The sequence below is a fragment of the Aulonocara sp. 'chitande type north' Nkhata Bay genome, linkage group LG14 (genome assembly GCF_057382095.1).
Source record: "Aulonocara sp. 'chitande type north' Nkhata Bay isolate Kocher_YH1m ecotype deep benthic linkage group LG14, A_spYH_male_GT1.1, whole genome shotgun sequence".
NCBI lineage: Eukaryota > Metazoa > Chordata > Actinopteri > Cichliformes > Cichlidae > Aulonocara > Aulonocara sp. 'chitande type north' Nkhata Bay.
In genome coordinates, this window is record NC_141357.1 from 1145160 (window position 1) to 1160760 (window position 15601).

Genomic DNA, 15601 nt, shown 5'->3' on the forward strand with positions numbered 1-15601 from the left:
AAGTCACTGTAACAATCTCCTATTTTCCTAGCAGAAAAGATATATAAAGAAATCTGCTCAAGACTTTTGCACAGTACATCAAACTCCTTTGAAACTTTGTCCACCTTCAGCATCCAGATAACCAGGAAACTCATAATCGGGCCGCTAAAAGCTAAAAGCTACTCCACATGTTCCATCATCAGGGTCACACGTGTAAGGTCTGTTGCTTGTATTTCTTTCACATGGTAGCAGATTGAAAACGTCTTCAGGGGTAACTTTCAGTATTTTACAACTGAAAGAAAAACATCGTAAACTGTTGCAGCTCCTGAGCGTTTGGAAACAGACGGCGTCATCGCCCTCTCTTTAGGTAAACGTTGGCGTGATTGGCTCTCCCTCATAAACACTGGGTTTAAACAGCGACGGCGTGCCTGAGACGACCATATTTACTGACATCATACTGAGCCAAAAGTGGAAAAACTGTCAGAAACTAAATGTTTAGAGCAACCCAAAGCCTGAGGCTTCAGCTTAATTGCACAATCACTGTACAGTAAATAAAACGCAGACAGTAAAACAGGGATAACAGGCCTTCTATGACAGCACGCTCTATCGTAAATAAGGAAACATGTTTAGAGTGTTTTTCTGTAGTTACAGCATAGTTTAAATTTGTTAATAAATTCATCATCTTTGTGATGCACCTTCATCTGACTCAGTCATTGGTGTAATAACAGCACTGATTCAGTGTGTGGGATTGGTGGACTCATCCTTTACATGAACGTTTGGTACAGGCAAACATACGAGATACAGAAACTGGTGCTGCCTGAGCCAAAGTGACACCGAGCTTTCATCACATGGTTTCCATGGATGTTCTTTCAAACGTGTCAGTGCCGTCGATCTTGCAGCTGCACATGTGCAGACTGTCAAACTACGGCTGCCGCAAATTATTATTTTGATAGTCGACTAATCAGATCGTGCATCCATTGGATGTTAAAATTACAGCTGACTGCACCAGCAGCATCTGCTCTATCATTAGCTTACAGCTGGAAGTGTTTAAGGTGCTCACTAAAAATAAAAACAGATGATAGTTTATTAACTTTTAATGAAGTTTGCAGATTGTTTCGGTGAAGTTTAATAAACTCCTTGCTATCTAAAATATATCAGGACACTGGAGTAAAGTCTCGACCGTCTCACACTGTTGTCAGTTTGATGTTTATTCAGCTGTGTGAAAACTTTAATCTCAGCCAAACCGATTTACTCAGGAACAAATAAAACACTGAAAAAGCCAAACAGTAACATTTTTAAGTTATCTTAAATTTGCCGTTCTCGCCGGCTCGAGTGACCCTCGACCTCTCGGCTAGCTTTCGAGCTGGTGGGTAACAGACGTCTCTGAAAACGTTGGAGCACTTTTGCAAATATGCGATGTCTCGATAAATCGAGCAGATATTTGAGGTTTACACAGCTACACTCTCGCCTGAAAATATGTTAAAAGTTTATTTTGTGACCCAGAAAGATTAATAAGAGTAATATTAAAGCTAACTAGCTGATGATGAAAACAAATAACCTCCTAGATTTGGTTAAAGAAGCAGAGATGACAAAGGCACCACACACAGTACCTGCTACAGTACGCTATAGTTTCTCAGGCGTGCTTATTACTACGAGTTATAATTTGGACAGTTACTCTGTGTGTTAAGGAAACTCAGTAAGTTCTTGTTTGTACTCTCGATACTTCACTTCATCCTCTTACTTCTGGAAATCTTTCAGTCAGAGCTGAAACAAATTTGAGGTATTTGTAATTTCCTCTCAGTGGTGAATGTTAAAGTATTTAGTATTTAGTATTTATTTATTTATTGTCATTGTCAAGAACAATGAAATTGCGTTTGGGGCTTCCATACAACCCAAAAAAAGAAGAAAATAATAAATACCCCTTAAAACCCAAGTGTACATATTTAACCCAGTGTGACTCCAATGCAATAAGACAATCCTTAGCAATAATGTTCGTAGAAATTCAGACAAAGACCTGAGAAACATGACAAAATACAACAATGCAACCCATTCAATATTATTGTACTGTGAGATATGATATCAGATATGATAGTTATCTATTTAAGAAAGAGGGGGGGGGGGGGCAGGAGGGGGAAGAGAATAAAGATATGATGCACCAATGCAGACCAGTTCATTGCTATTAAGAAGTTGGATATGGTTATTGTCCGTGAGAGGGGGGCAGAGAGTTCAGGAGCCTCACAGCCTGTGGATACAGGCTGTTGGCCAGTCTGGATGTTCTGGCCTGTATAGACCTGTACCTTCTCCCTGAGGGCAGCAGATGGAAAAGGTGGCGCGCAGGGTGATGTTGGTCCCGCAGGATACTGTGCACCCTCCTCAGACAGCGAGTGGGGAAGATATTACTGATCTCTGGCAGACTTGTTCCAATAATTCTGCCAGCTTCTTTCACCACCCGCTGGAGTGCTTGCTGATCGGCCTTGGTGCAGCTGGGGAACCACACTAGAAATCCATACGTCAGAACGCTGCTGATGGCACAGTTGTAGAAGTTCAACATCAGAGATCTGGGAATGTGTGCGCTCCGCAGTCTCCTCAGGTAGTAGAGGCGCTGTTGGGCCTTCCGTACAACTGAGGTGATATGGTTGCCCCAGGACAGGTCCTCGGTCACAGTTACCCCCAAGAATTTAAAACTGCTCACCCTCTCCACCGCCTCACTGCCAATGAAGAGAGGCAGATGGTTGTTATGACCCCTCTTCCGGAAATCTACAATGATCTCCTTGGTCTTTTTGGTGTTTAAGACCAAGTTATTGTCGTGGCACCATGACTCTAGTTGTTGCACCTCTGTCCTATAGTTTGTCTCATCATTGTTGGATATAAGTCCGAGCACTGTAGTGTCATCTGCAAACTTAACAATGAGATTGGACGCGCAGGAGGAAATACAGTCATGGGTGAAGAGAGTGTATAGCAGAGGGCTCAGAACACACCCCTGAGGGGCACCGGTGTTGACCACAAGGGTGGAAGAGGTGTTCTTACCCACTCTGACACTCTGTCTACGGTTAGTGAGGAAGTCCACAATCCAGTTGCACAGAGAGGAGTTAAGTCCCAGTTGGTGGAGTTTGGGACGGAGTTTGTATGGCCGGATGGTATTAAAAGCCGAGCTGTAGTCTACAAAGAGGAGCCGTGCATAGGTGTTCCTGTGTTCCAAGTGCTTCAGTAATGTGTGCAGCACTGTGGCGATCGCATCCTCGGTTGACTGGTTCTCCCTGTATGCAAACTGGTACGAGTCCAGGGATGGTGGAAAAGCAGCTCTGATGTGTTTAATGACCAGTCTCTCCAGGCATTTGGCGGGAATGGGGGTGAGTGCCACAGGTCTGAAATCGTTCAGACATGTGACATTTGACTGTTTTGGGATGGGAACGATGGTTGCTGCTTTGAAACAGGATGGTACCAGTGAACAGGACAACGAGGTGTTATATATAGAGGTGAAGACGTCCGCCAGGTCCGCAGCACAGTCTTTTAGCACCCGGCCCAGCACTCCATCCGGCCCGGCCGCCTAAAGAAACAGTTTGACATTTTGGGAAATGTCTCCACTCACTTTCTTTACTGACACTTAAATGAAAAGCTTGAGACCATTCGTGTGCAGTAAATGCAACGCTACAGCCAGGAACTGTTTGCTTAGTGTGGCATAAGCTGGGCCAGTCGAACGGTAACTAAACTACCAGCAGCGTTTTCCAAAGTGAGCTGGTGATGAACTCCAACCGGAGCCTGCAGCAGCTGGGGGACTGGTTCCTCTGCTGCTACACCCAGCTCACAAGGCTACTATTATTAGCATCCCACCTAGGGCTGCCACGATTAGTCGACTAGTCACAATTATGTCGACTATCAAAATCGTTGATTTAAGAGTGTAATAACGGACTGAAACAGAAGATGGCAGCACTGCATCTACAAGGACGCCAGCTGCCGTTAAACACCAAAGAAGAAGAAGAAGCTGTGTCTGGTATCGTAGCTGTGTCCAAATTCAGAGGACACATCCTCCTGCGGCTGCATTTGTAAGCCAATGATGCCACAGCGACGCGACAAAGGATGTCCAAATTCAAAGACTCCTCCAAATGCGGCCGACAAATGGCAGAATTCACAGCGCAGCTCAGCCAGTTCCAGTTTCCAACAATGGCGGCAGCTACTTAGTTTTAATATTACTCTTATTATGAATGTTGTTGTTTGGCTTTTTCAGTGTTTTATTTGTTCCTGAGTAAATCGGTTTGGCTGAGATTAAAGTTTTTACACAGCTGAATAAACATCAGCAGACAGCTGATCATCAGAAGTGTGAGACGGTCGAGACTTTACTCCAGTGTCCTGTTATATTTTAGATAGCAAGGAGTTTATTAAACTTCACTGAAACAATCTGCAAATTTCATTAAAAGTTAATAAACTATCATCTGTTTTCATTTTTAGTGAGCACCTTAAACACTTCCAGCTGTAAGCTAATGATAGAGCAGATGCTGCTGGTGCAGTCAGCTGGACGTTTTACGTCCAATGGATCTGATTAGTTGAGTATCAGAATAATAATTTGTGGCAGCCCCATCTACAAGCATATGCATGTAATTGAATGACTGTTGTTTATTCAAAGAGAAACTTGAAATGATATTCTCTGTTTTATTTCATGGGACCAGTTACGGGGCACGACTCCCAGTTTTCCCATGTTTTGAATCATGTGGAAAAGGGTTTCCACACCTGCCACAGCACACAGTGCTCACAGCAGTGACCGAAACAAACAGAGGCCAAAGTGCTGTGGACAAGGCCTCATTATCAGTATTCACATTTACACCACAGTTATCAGAGCGGTCATGACGTTTTCATTCAACTCATCAGATAATCCTTATTCCCAAAATATAAAACAATTGTGTCAAAGCAGTTAAAGTTCCCCAGTAAATACAGACACCCTTGATCTAAGCATTCAAATCATCTGAAAAACAGTTGTACAAAGTCAAAGTCACGACAACGAGCCTTCTGTTAGAATCTAAACTCAACTTTTTTCTCATCCAGGTGAGATCTGAGTAAAGATGGGGGCGGCGCCCCCGGACTCCTCACCTGCTCTGGAAGTAGTTTGCTAGTTCGGATGCCTCATGGTTCAGACTCCTCAGGTGTACAATTAAATTGCCAGAGTTGGTGAACATGGCGCCGCACGTTTTGCACTCATAAATCCGCGGCTTGCGGATTATGTGTCGGGAGACCCTCATGTGGTGCTTATATTCACCGAAGGACGTGAATGTGGCGCTACAAATCTGGCACCGGAAACAGCGTTTACCTTCGTGCTTCAGCCGATGCATCTTTAGGGAGTAGGCCCGTGTGAACTTTTTCCCACAGCGGTCACACTGGAAAGGTTTAATGCCTGGAAAAAGAGACAAAACCACGCTTGCTGATCTGTACATTAGCATTACACAAGTGTTTGTGTCCACACGTGTGAGATCACAAAAAGCCTTTGCTAAGGTTTTTTAGATCAGAGTCTCCTTGAAAGTCTCCTTTGTTTCCTGAGGCATTTACAAGAGCAGCAACTTGTATCGTTTAACCTTTTTATTAAAATCTTCATTAGCAACTTCACAACCGAGAAATGTATTAACCCAGTTGTTCTTCTTGTCTCCAAGTAAAAAGACAACGTCTCAAAAAATGTCTCAGAAAACAAAGGCTGCAACATTTTTGTTTACTTCAGAGGGGCGTGGTGCTGCGCAGTCATATATGAAGAATCTTGTGATGCACCTGCTTTCATATCTCACCTACCGGAGTGTATGAGCATGTGCTGTTTCAGGTTTTGAATGCGTGTGAACCGGACTCCGCAGGTCGGACACTGAAAGGGCCGGTCAGGGCCGTTGGTGCCAGGCCGTGTTGAAGGACTGATGTAGAGATGGTACGGATACTGAATACCTTCCAACCTGAAACACAAACAGAGGACTAGTCATTGATGCAGTCCAGTCCCAGTCTACAGTATAGAGCTCTAATCTGTCATCAAAATGCCCTTCTTCTATTTTAACAGTGTTGACAGCGGATCAGGGTAACAACTCGACATGCACGACGTAGCATAAGTGTGAGCATGAACAAGCATGTGCGTGCACCTACAAGTACCGTTGTTGCATCTGCTGGTTATAATATAAGGAGTTAACAGAAAGCACGACCCTAACCAAGTATATATGTGTTTATATGTGTCGTGTGATTAGTGACGACAGCGATGTGCGCCACACTGAGGAGCGTGCTAACACGCATCACACAACGACCATTCTTTAGATTACCGTGCAAACACGACGTCTTTATTATCTAACCAGGTGTGGCCCAGACGTTCAGTCGCGAGAGCCGCGTCTATATGTTCTTTCCTACTTTATGATTGGTTCACAGCGAGTTTCAACAAATCACGATACCTCTCATCATCTTCCGCATGTCCTCCAGCGTTAGAGGTGCTCTGCATTGACGGTAAGCCCTCTGACACGCCCTCATCCATCGAGCCTGGGAAGACGGAGGGAAGAAAATGACTCACGGTAGCTGTCGACTGAAAATAAAGCCTAAAGCATGACATCTTGGACACGGTTAGACTAATACACTCTTTGAAGGCTAATCCCCTGCTTCGGGATTGATGCTGCTGGATAACAAAGCACTGTGCCACTAAACAGTTTAGGAAAAAATGACGAATGTTTCCATTTCCTCTTTTTATTTATGGAAAGGCAGAAAAGCCTTTCAAGCTGAATTTGGACCAGTGGACAATAAAACTTTCCACTGAGACAATACAAATAAAAATCCAGTGGGTGGGGAGGCAGCTCTGGGAGCAGGGCGAGGCAGGTTTGACTGCACACTTTGCAAAGCAGCGCCGTCTTAAGTGGGTCAGGACACAGCCCTGTTACACCAGTGAGAAACACAATATGCACATCGAAGTTTTATCTAAGCCGAACGTTTTAACCAAATATAATCGGCGCACATATGATACAACAATGCACCGTGAAGGTAGGACGAAGACGGTCACCTATGGAGGAGGACTGTGGACTGATGAGGAGCTCCTCTTGGACCTGTTCGCTCCCCGGCACCGTCTGCTGGTCACTCAGCGAGCTCTGAGAGGCACTGACTGGCTGTGACGATGCTTCCTGGACCTCTTCGTCACTGAGACGCTCCACCTTCACCCTTACATCTTCCTCCTCCGCTGCGACAGGTGAAGACACCGTCTTTGAGCTCTCGCACGTTAGGAAGTCGCTGAGCCGACGGCCAACCACTACCTCCGAGGTCCCCGGGGTTCCCTGCTCCAAACAGCGAGGGCTCTCCGGCAGCTTCGATTTGTCCGAGTGAAACCTCCGGTCGATACCGAAAGGGAAAGTCCAGGGGAAGGCCAGGGAGGACTCCACGGGCTGGGCTGCGCTGTCTGAGAACGAGGGCGATGGGTTGGGGATCTGAGGGGAGGTGGTGACCATCTGTGTAGTGCATTTGAGCGGACTCTCGGGGGAAGCCATCGACACAAAGCTTTTGCGTTTCCTTCGCGATTCGCGGCAGATGGGAACATTTCTTTCCATCACGCTGCAATCGGAAGACACCGGCGACACGCTGCCATCCAGCGGTGTCAGGGCACAGTTTGACGAGGCGCTCTCCGGTGCCGATTCGTGAGGTTTATCCGCTCCCATGTTGTTGTTGTTATTGTTGTTACCCGGAGTCCACAGAATACTTGACTTCATGAACTCCGAACACGTACTAGCCACAGCAAACATCTGCATGTAACTGGCAGCTGCCAGGACGTCGATGATATTCTCCGTGCTGATGGAAAGAGTCGACGTGTAGGCGTACTCCAGCAGGGGAGCGAAACCGCTAACCGTCACGTGGTGAAGGTCCAACACAAACTTGTCCTCCTCCTCTGGCCGGCCCACCAGTTTGGAGCGGAAGAATTCACTGCAGCAGGCCAGAACCACTTTGTGGGCCAGGAAGAGCTTGTCTTGGACTCGGATGGTGACATCGCATAAATGACCCTCGTTGCGCAAAGCGTTGAGCTTCTCGAGCATCTCCTGGCTGTGCGAGGTCGAGCTGTGGGTGAAGGTTTTCACCCCCATGTTGGAATTCCTCTTTATCCCAAGGATGCGTGTCCTGCAGAGACAAAAAGCCATAAATAAATGCCTCCGTTTGGAAAAGAGTAGTGTTACCGCGCCAGTCCTTTCTACCGGTAAAAGAAACAGATCGCTGTGAATGAACATATACTTTGGATATTCTCCAAGATCCTTTTTAAACCTTAACCAAACAATGTAAAAATGATATACCGTATAGCTGCTGGTCAGGTGCACGACTAATTACACATGTCTGTGGATTTTAGACTTTTGACAGATAAAACAAGGAATCTGGTTAAAGGGCTGCTACTTCAGGAGCTCTGAGTCTACAGGTACCAGTTTCTCACATATTCACACACTCCAGGCAACGCATGAGGAGAAACTCTGGTTCTGTATCAGCACGAGGACACTGACAAGCAGACTGGGAGGGTCAGGGATCAAACCACCGGCCTCCTGAGCCACAGAGAAAATAGAAAAACACTCATGAAAAGATTTTCCTTTCTTGTATTCACTTTATGACACAAAGCTGTTGTTTATTATAAATCAGTTATAACTCAATCACACCACATTCCCTCACAGCAGCTCAAATTAAATCACTGTTCAGTTCAGCTCAGGCCAAGACGGCTATAACTGATTTTCTTTCTACAAGCTGTTGCATTTGGTCCGGGTCGGAGACCAGTTAGGCTCTTCTGTTGGCTGTTAGCTTCAGCAGGTGTAGCCGTGAGCTCGCTGCCGCCCGGGAGTGTCTTCGCCTGCTCTGTATTCACAGACATCCTTTGGTGGAGGTTCAGTTCTGAAGGTGTGCAAGGATTAGCTTTCCTTCCAACACAGATCAGAAACAGCGAGAGTCAGGGCTTATCTCGCCTTCGTGTTCACTGCCCTCCTCCCCAACTTTCTGACACGTATCTGGTTTTCACTTCACTTAAATCAGCAATCAACAGAAAAACACTGTAAACAGACACATTTTAGGAGCTGAGGAAGTGCATGACCTCAATGAAATGAATGAGGTTAGATTACAGCACCAACCAAAATATCACCATCCTCATGTAGTTGCTGTTATACTATAAACTATACTTTTGATTGTTGCAGCAGTATGTCATTACTCATGGCTATGATGACTACTGAATAGTTGTTTTATATGTAGTCATCAGGCTGTCACTGCTGCTGTTACACTTCCAAAGGACTAGGCTGGGTTTTAATAATCGACAGTAACAGTAAATGAGAGCAGGAGCACAGACTCTGCACAGAGACGTAAACACAAAGCTCGGACCCGCCGACGCATCAGAATCAGTGAGATGTGACTTTCTCACCGACGGCACGGGCACGGTCGGGGCTGAAAGCCGACAGCTCGCTGACTCTGATGTGTCGGCGGGTCGAGCTTTGTGTTCACGCCCTTTTTTCACTGATTCTAAAGCTGTTAGTTTGATCTCTCTCCAAACAATATTGACCGAACCAGCAGCCAAAGAAGATCCAAACTACGCTTCACATAAACATCGTCATGGATTCACTCTGACTTTTACTGTTTTGCTTCCACCAGGATAAAATCTCACTTCATGCACAGCTCTCTCTCTCTCTCTCTCTCTCGAACAGTTTCCCGTCTAAAAATCTGTTTTCTTCATTATTCGCTTGCTTGTTACGCACAAGTCTGCCGTTGTTTACAGGCTGTCAGCTGCTGTTTTTTTTCTTTTACTTACTTCCGAAAAGAAAACCTCATTTCTGCCGTTCAATACTGAACAAATTTATACTTTTTAAAATGATGCAAAATGCAAAACGCTGTGTCTGTAATAAAACTGCTGTAACTTCAGAGGTGATGTTCATATGTTGATTAATGGTTTTCTTTCGTTTTTGATCTACTGCAGAATATTTTTATAAAATCCCAGAACAGGAAAATCTCCTTCATGTGTTTCTGTGTTTATCCTCAGCTACTTTGACACAAAGGCCTCACTGTGATGCTCACACCTTTGATAAAGTCTGGAAAGTGTCAGCTTCCTTCTTATAGATACAAAAATATGTAAATGTACAGATCTGAATTATAATATTTCTGACTGTGTGAGGCAAAATTTCCCAGATTCAAATCGAATCGAATCGATTCTAGAAATCAGTGGCGGTACCCAGCCCTACAGAGGACCAGTAGAAGATGACACATTAGTGTGTCACACCACATCACTATGTCTTAAAATGACAGTGTGTGTGACGACCAAAGAAGAACGATGCAGAATGAATAATGTGACAACTTCAAAAAGTAATCGCACTTCAATTTGAACACCAAGAAGCAACAGGACATTGAAGACATTTTAAGAGCCTGTTTTGTCTTTATTTTAGTTTGAGACTTTTCTACTGACCCAAACTTTACATGATTATTCTTTAAATCATTGTCAATGTGTCAAATCCAGGCCGAGCTGTCAAAGACTCGGGTGTGGAATCACTGACTTACTCAACAATCAGAAGTACAGAAACAAAACGAGGGGTCAAATATTACCCTGCAAGACATGACGTCGAGAGCAGAGACAGAGGGGGACAGGCAAGTGCTCGATGTTCAGAGGACAGTGGATAAAGGTAGAGAGGAATACAACGAGGTGCTTTCTGAGGGGAAGGTGAAGGGGGGCTGAAAGCAGGCAGGGGTAGGAACGCAGAGGACCAAATGCCAAGTTATGTAACAACAATCAAAGCAGATGCGCGGCGATGCGAGCCAGACCCATGTGGAGGCCAGCGCACTGCAGGACGCTCGAGCAGCTGTCTGCGAGACGTGGATTCTCTGAGGCATGAGATTTTCCATCAAACAAAAGCTCGAGTGAAGGGGCTCTCACAGGGAGAGCGCACTCTCCTTCACACGGCCTCACCAAAGGAAAATACTCTTGGGCCATGTTGGCCCAGTAAAGGCAAAGTGAATTATAGATTTGGGCTGCGGTGGTGCAACAGGAGTCTGAACCAGCAAACAGAGCATATTAGAAAACGAGCTTTAATTCCACCACGAGGTTAGACTCCTGTCCGAAGAAGAGATTTCTGTTAACCTGTTCAAATCAATGTTCTTTAACATGAAGCTGAGATGGCAAACAGACATTTCACAAGAAAAAAGGCTGATTCGAGGGAATCATGGAGCTCCGGAGTGCAAGGACCTCTACTTCTTCTTTATATATTTATATTTGCATTGCTGTGCATTTACCTATGAAGTCAGACGACACAAATCCTTTTCAAGAGTGAATTCAAAATACCAGACAATATTTTTTTCATTCAGACGCAGAAACATAAAACGTTTGTTACGCACTCTTATTTATTTACAGTCTGCGTGACTCTGCTTGAATCCGCTGGTTGTTCTCTTTGCAGCATTCACAGTACGTGTTTTCAACAGCGACGCTGCACAATCCTCTTTGGTGGGCAAACTAGGCAATTTGGACACCCACAACATGGTTGAAGGGTGTCTCTACATTTTAAATTCTTCATTCAACTGTTGTTGTAAATGCAAATAATTGGCAAATAATGTCAGCAATAAATTGGTCAGGTTTCACAACAGGCATGTCTTAAATCTGTGCAATGTTGCTAAAATGAGAAATATCCTGTTTCAGATTTTCAGGTTCTTCTAAAAACTCCCTGAAAGTCTTGACTTGATCCAAAATGCTGCAGCCAGGTTGGTTCAATCCAGAATTCAGGGTAAAATCCTTCTTCTCTCAAATTTATGAACAATCAGGCCCCGTCCTGTCTTAAAAGCCTCTCTGGTTTCTCAATAGAGCACTACGCTCTCAGTTGTTTCTAAAAGTAGAACGTGAGGCAGAGCCCGTGGATTCACAGGACAGGCCTGTGACTGTAAGTCATTAGCCAATGATCAAGTGGAAAACACCACAGCTGACCAACGTTTATAAAACAGGCTTCATTTTTTATTTAGTGTGATGTCACTCATAATGGGTGACGAACATAAGAAAGCCTTTTCACCCCGACACACTTCTGTAAGACTGGGAGTCTCTTAACAATCACACCTGTTGCCACCTGGTGGCCTTCAGATTGCAGGATGGTGGAAGCTATGTCCATCTTTCTTACCGTCTAGATAAAAAACAAGAGAGAAGATGTATTTGAAGAAAAGAAATAATTGCATCGACTATTCAACTTTCCACGCCCAAGTTATTCCAAAACGTGTGCAGAAAAATCAATAACAAATGTTATTCCTCCACATATGCAGCATCTGCCCGGTGTGCTAACTCATGATATTACCCGCCTCGTCAAACTTTCCTCTGACAGAGACACTGAAAGAATTTTGAAGTGAAATTCATGGGAGAATCCTGTAACGTCCAGAGGAACAAAGCCTTTTAAAGTGCACGGGCACTTGGTAAACTTCTGGCTGCTCGCTTATTCACAAGAGATTTTTTTTCTTAACACCAGGAGCTCTTCCTCACTTTGTGTCCTCCTGTGATCAGACCAAGGCCCTTTCACTCATTAGAGGACTATTTAAATCACTATGGAGTAGGGCTGCACGATTTTGCATAAAATGAGAATCACGATTTTTTGGCTTAGAATTGAGATCACGATTCTCTCACGATTTTCTTTTCCAGTATAAATATTTATTGCACTTAGTAACTGCACATCAACTTCGTAACAGTTGAGACTGAACATAAAAACAATAAATAAACATAAAAACAACAAATGTCTCACATTTTGTCGTTGCCGTAAAATGTTGTACTGCTTGAAATTCCGTCTCCACCGTTGCTCGACGCTGCGTGTACAGAGCAGGTAGTGCAACAATAGAAAAATAGTTGCAGGACGGCACTGTGTAGCGTTTGTCTAGGGTGTTGATCATTTTCCTAAATCCCTCGTTTTGCACAGTGTTGATGGGAGCCATATCTTTGGTCAGGTGATAAGTGATAGCCTCCGTAAGTTCTTTGTGCCTGCGGGAGTTCGACGTGTATAGGGAAGCGCTTGACCGGGACGGATTTTCTCCTGTCACTTTCTCGTCATCCCTGACGTGCTCTCCGTTGTTTTTTCCTGCTAATTTTAGCATCACACGGCAGCTTCTGTATCGTGGTATAAGGCTCCGCCCTCGTCATTTGTTGAGCAGGAAGCCTGAGCGCTTGTTTTCATGCAGAGTACGTCCCGGATCAAAATGCGGTACAGTCGTCGTCGTCTTTTTTTTAAATCGTTGTCATTTGGAAATGAGATCGCACATAAGTATGAATCGAGATCGCGATTTTCTAACGATTAATCGTGCAGCCCTACTATGGAGGCACTCTAAAGTTAATTTAGAGAACATTTCAAAATGACTTGTTGAACACTCCACAATAACGTTGATCCTCATGTTAAGTTCAAACATTAGGTTTGACACTCTGAAAGAGATTTTTATTTTTAACACAAATTCTGGAGGAAAAATGCATAAATATACTTCTTTGTAACAGCTACTTAAAAGTGAGCATGATTGTTTCCCACATTAGACTCTGGATTTGTTTTGATGCTGTTTATTAGTTTATTAGCAGGTGAATAATAAGACAAATAAGCTTGCATGCAACTGATTAAATAATGACTATATGACAGACGACAGGGTCGAGGGGGCGTGGCCTTCATCCTGTACTTATACTAATTGCATTGCATGAAGCCAAAGTGAGCAAAGTGCAGGACTATAACAGCAGAAAGCTGAGAATGTGAATAAAACAAACAAACAAAGAACGACTGTGTGTGTGTGTTTCGAGTGTGTGTGCATCTCAGTTTCAAGTGGACAAGATGCTCCGTGAACATGATTGCAACAACAATCACAGTTTAGCAAACACTAGCTAACGGTGTCAAACAGACGCCGAGTTTGCCAGGAGGCGATTTGAATTTTCAAAATAAAAGCCAAACGAACCTGACAAATCATTTGAAGCAAATGGGGCACGTTAATGTGTGACAGTTACTGGTGTCGTTCAACGGGTTTAAAACACAGTTGTTACCTACAACTTGCACGACGTAAAGTGATTATTTCTATTATATGACTATAATAGCCATTTATACTAGTCATCATTTATATTCATGTGTTATTCACAACTATTGCTGGTAGACCTGTGGTGTTTTTTTAAGTTAGCTTTCTGAACTGCACTGCAGTCTGAGATTTTACCAATCTGCATAAATACTAAGACAGAAATATACAAAATAAGAGAACATTTTTAATTGACTTCATTTATTTTGAAGCCGACGTATTCCCATTTCCGTTTTGACCGCAGACTAGCCGCTGCACTTTGACGCAGCTGCTCCACGGGAGCTAACTGGCATTAGCTGCCAAGCTAGCGATAGCTGAGACAACACGGCGCTCTTAGTTGGTTTGTCTGTCGTTTTCAGTGTCGAGAAAGCAACACAACCAGACAGGAATATACACACCACGGTTAGCGTTATCAGGCACAGCGGACGAAGGTAGTTTACCTTCTCGGGTGAGGCCTGTGATAACGGATGGGCCTCGGGTCGCAAACAGCTCAGCTGACAAAGCAGTTGGAGACAGCGGTGTGCCCTGCCGCTCTTCTCCGCTCCCTTCACATTCCTCGCTCTTCCAGCAGTTGTCAGCCTGCCAGCCGCCAAAAGTCGCGCTTTAATTAAGGCTCACATGAATTCACATTACAGCAGGCTGGTGTTAAAAGTTGCCGAGGTGCAGTTTTTACCCCTTTGTGCTCCCCGCTGTCCTTTCTGCGCTGTATTTGTACCCCCACAATGCAACGCGCATCTCCCACTGTACTGTACAGTACTGTCAGAAACAGGAAGTCTCACATTAAGCTGTGTACGCACACCTCGGGGCAGCTTGGGGGTCCCCACTGTTTGTATGCATTTGTGTGAAGTTTATATTTTCTCTATAGAGATGTTCATAGAATCACAGCATGTGCAAATCTGCTGTATTTGTACATTTTCTCGTCTTTATATTATCATCTATTATTTAAAGTAATTTGATAATCTTTTACTTACAATCTGTGATTTTAACTCTTCTAAATCCTTTTATATTACAACATCCTGTGTTTCTTGATGCCTCTATTTATTGTAACTTTTAAATAAAATGATGGTGTGCAGTTCAGGAGCTCCTGTTAACCATGTAAACCTCTGACTTTCAGTATAACTCGGGGTCATGCCACCTGCAGAAATACTCTTAATGAATCTGCAGTGGTTGGACATTAGTGATGGGCAGGAGTATTACAGTGGGTGATTTTATGGAGTCGGAGAAAAGTCTTCTGTATCTGAATAAGACTAGAGATGAAGTAAGAGGACAGCTGCACAACTGGTGAATATCTTGGGACAGGATGTTGATGTGGTGGAAGAGTACATAGACCGACAACAGGCTAAACTCCGAGGAAGCTGAGGTGCTTCGGTCTGTGCAGCACAGTACAGGAGATTTTCTATCAGTCACTTGTGGCTAGTTCAGTATACTTTGCTGGGGGGAAGCTGGTGAAGAGCACTGGATCATCTGAGCTCTGGTGAAGAGGATAATCCTGACCACCTTCTGCAATGCAATATAGCATTTTGGCTGAGGTCCATTTTCCCAGTAATGCCAGAAAAAAAGCAGAAATAATAATAATAATAAATCATTTGAACTGGTGTAAGAAGATAATTAAATGATTAACTAAACAAGATGACGA

At 44.1% G+C, this 15601-nt stretch overlaps 1 protein-coding gene across 8 annotated transcripts in view; it reads right to left on the reverse strand.

Moving 5' to 3' along the window:
• The window catches only part of zbtb44 (zinc finger and BTB domain containing 44), a 40206-nt gene extending 25503 nt beyond the window's left edge, over positions 1-14703 (reverse strand). For 6 of the 8 annotated variants that reach the window (XR_015124561.1, XR_015124563.1, XR_015124560.1 and 3 more), the window contains exons 1-5: positions 14406-14693; positions 6977-8076; positions 6381-6465; positions 5749-5900; positions 5062-5362 (exon numbers count right to left, since the gene is read on the reverse strand). Coding sequence is in view for 3 of the 8 variants with exons in the window: in XM_086260509.1 (XP_086116635.1) it covers positions 5062-5362; positions 5749-5900; positions 6381-6465; positions 6977-8042 (1604 nt within the window). In the remaining 5 variants the exon portion in view is untranslated. Of the gene's footprint in view, positions 1-3364; positions 3527-5061; positions 5363-5748; positions 5901-6380; positions 6466-6976; positions 8077-14405 lie in introns of those variants that run through there. The other 2 variants (XM_086260510.1, XM_086260511.1) reach the window with 2 other exon arrangements.
• Positions 14704-15601: the final 898 nt, after the last annotated feature.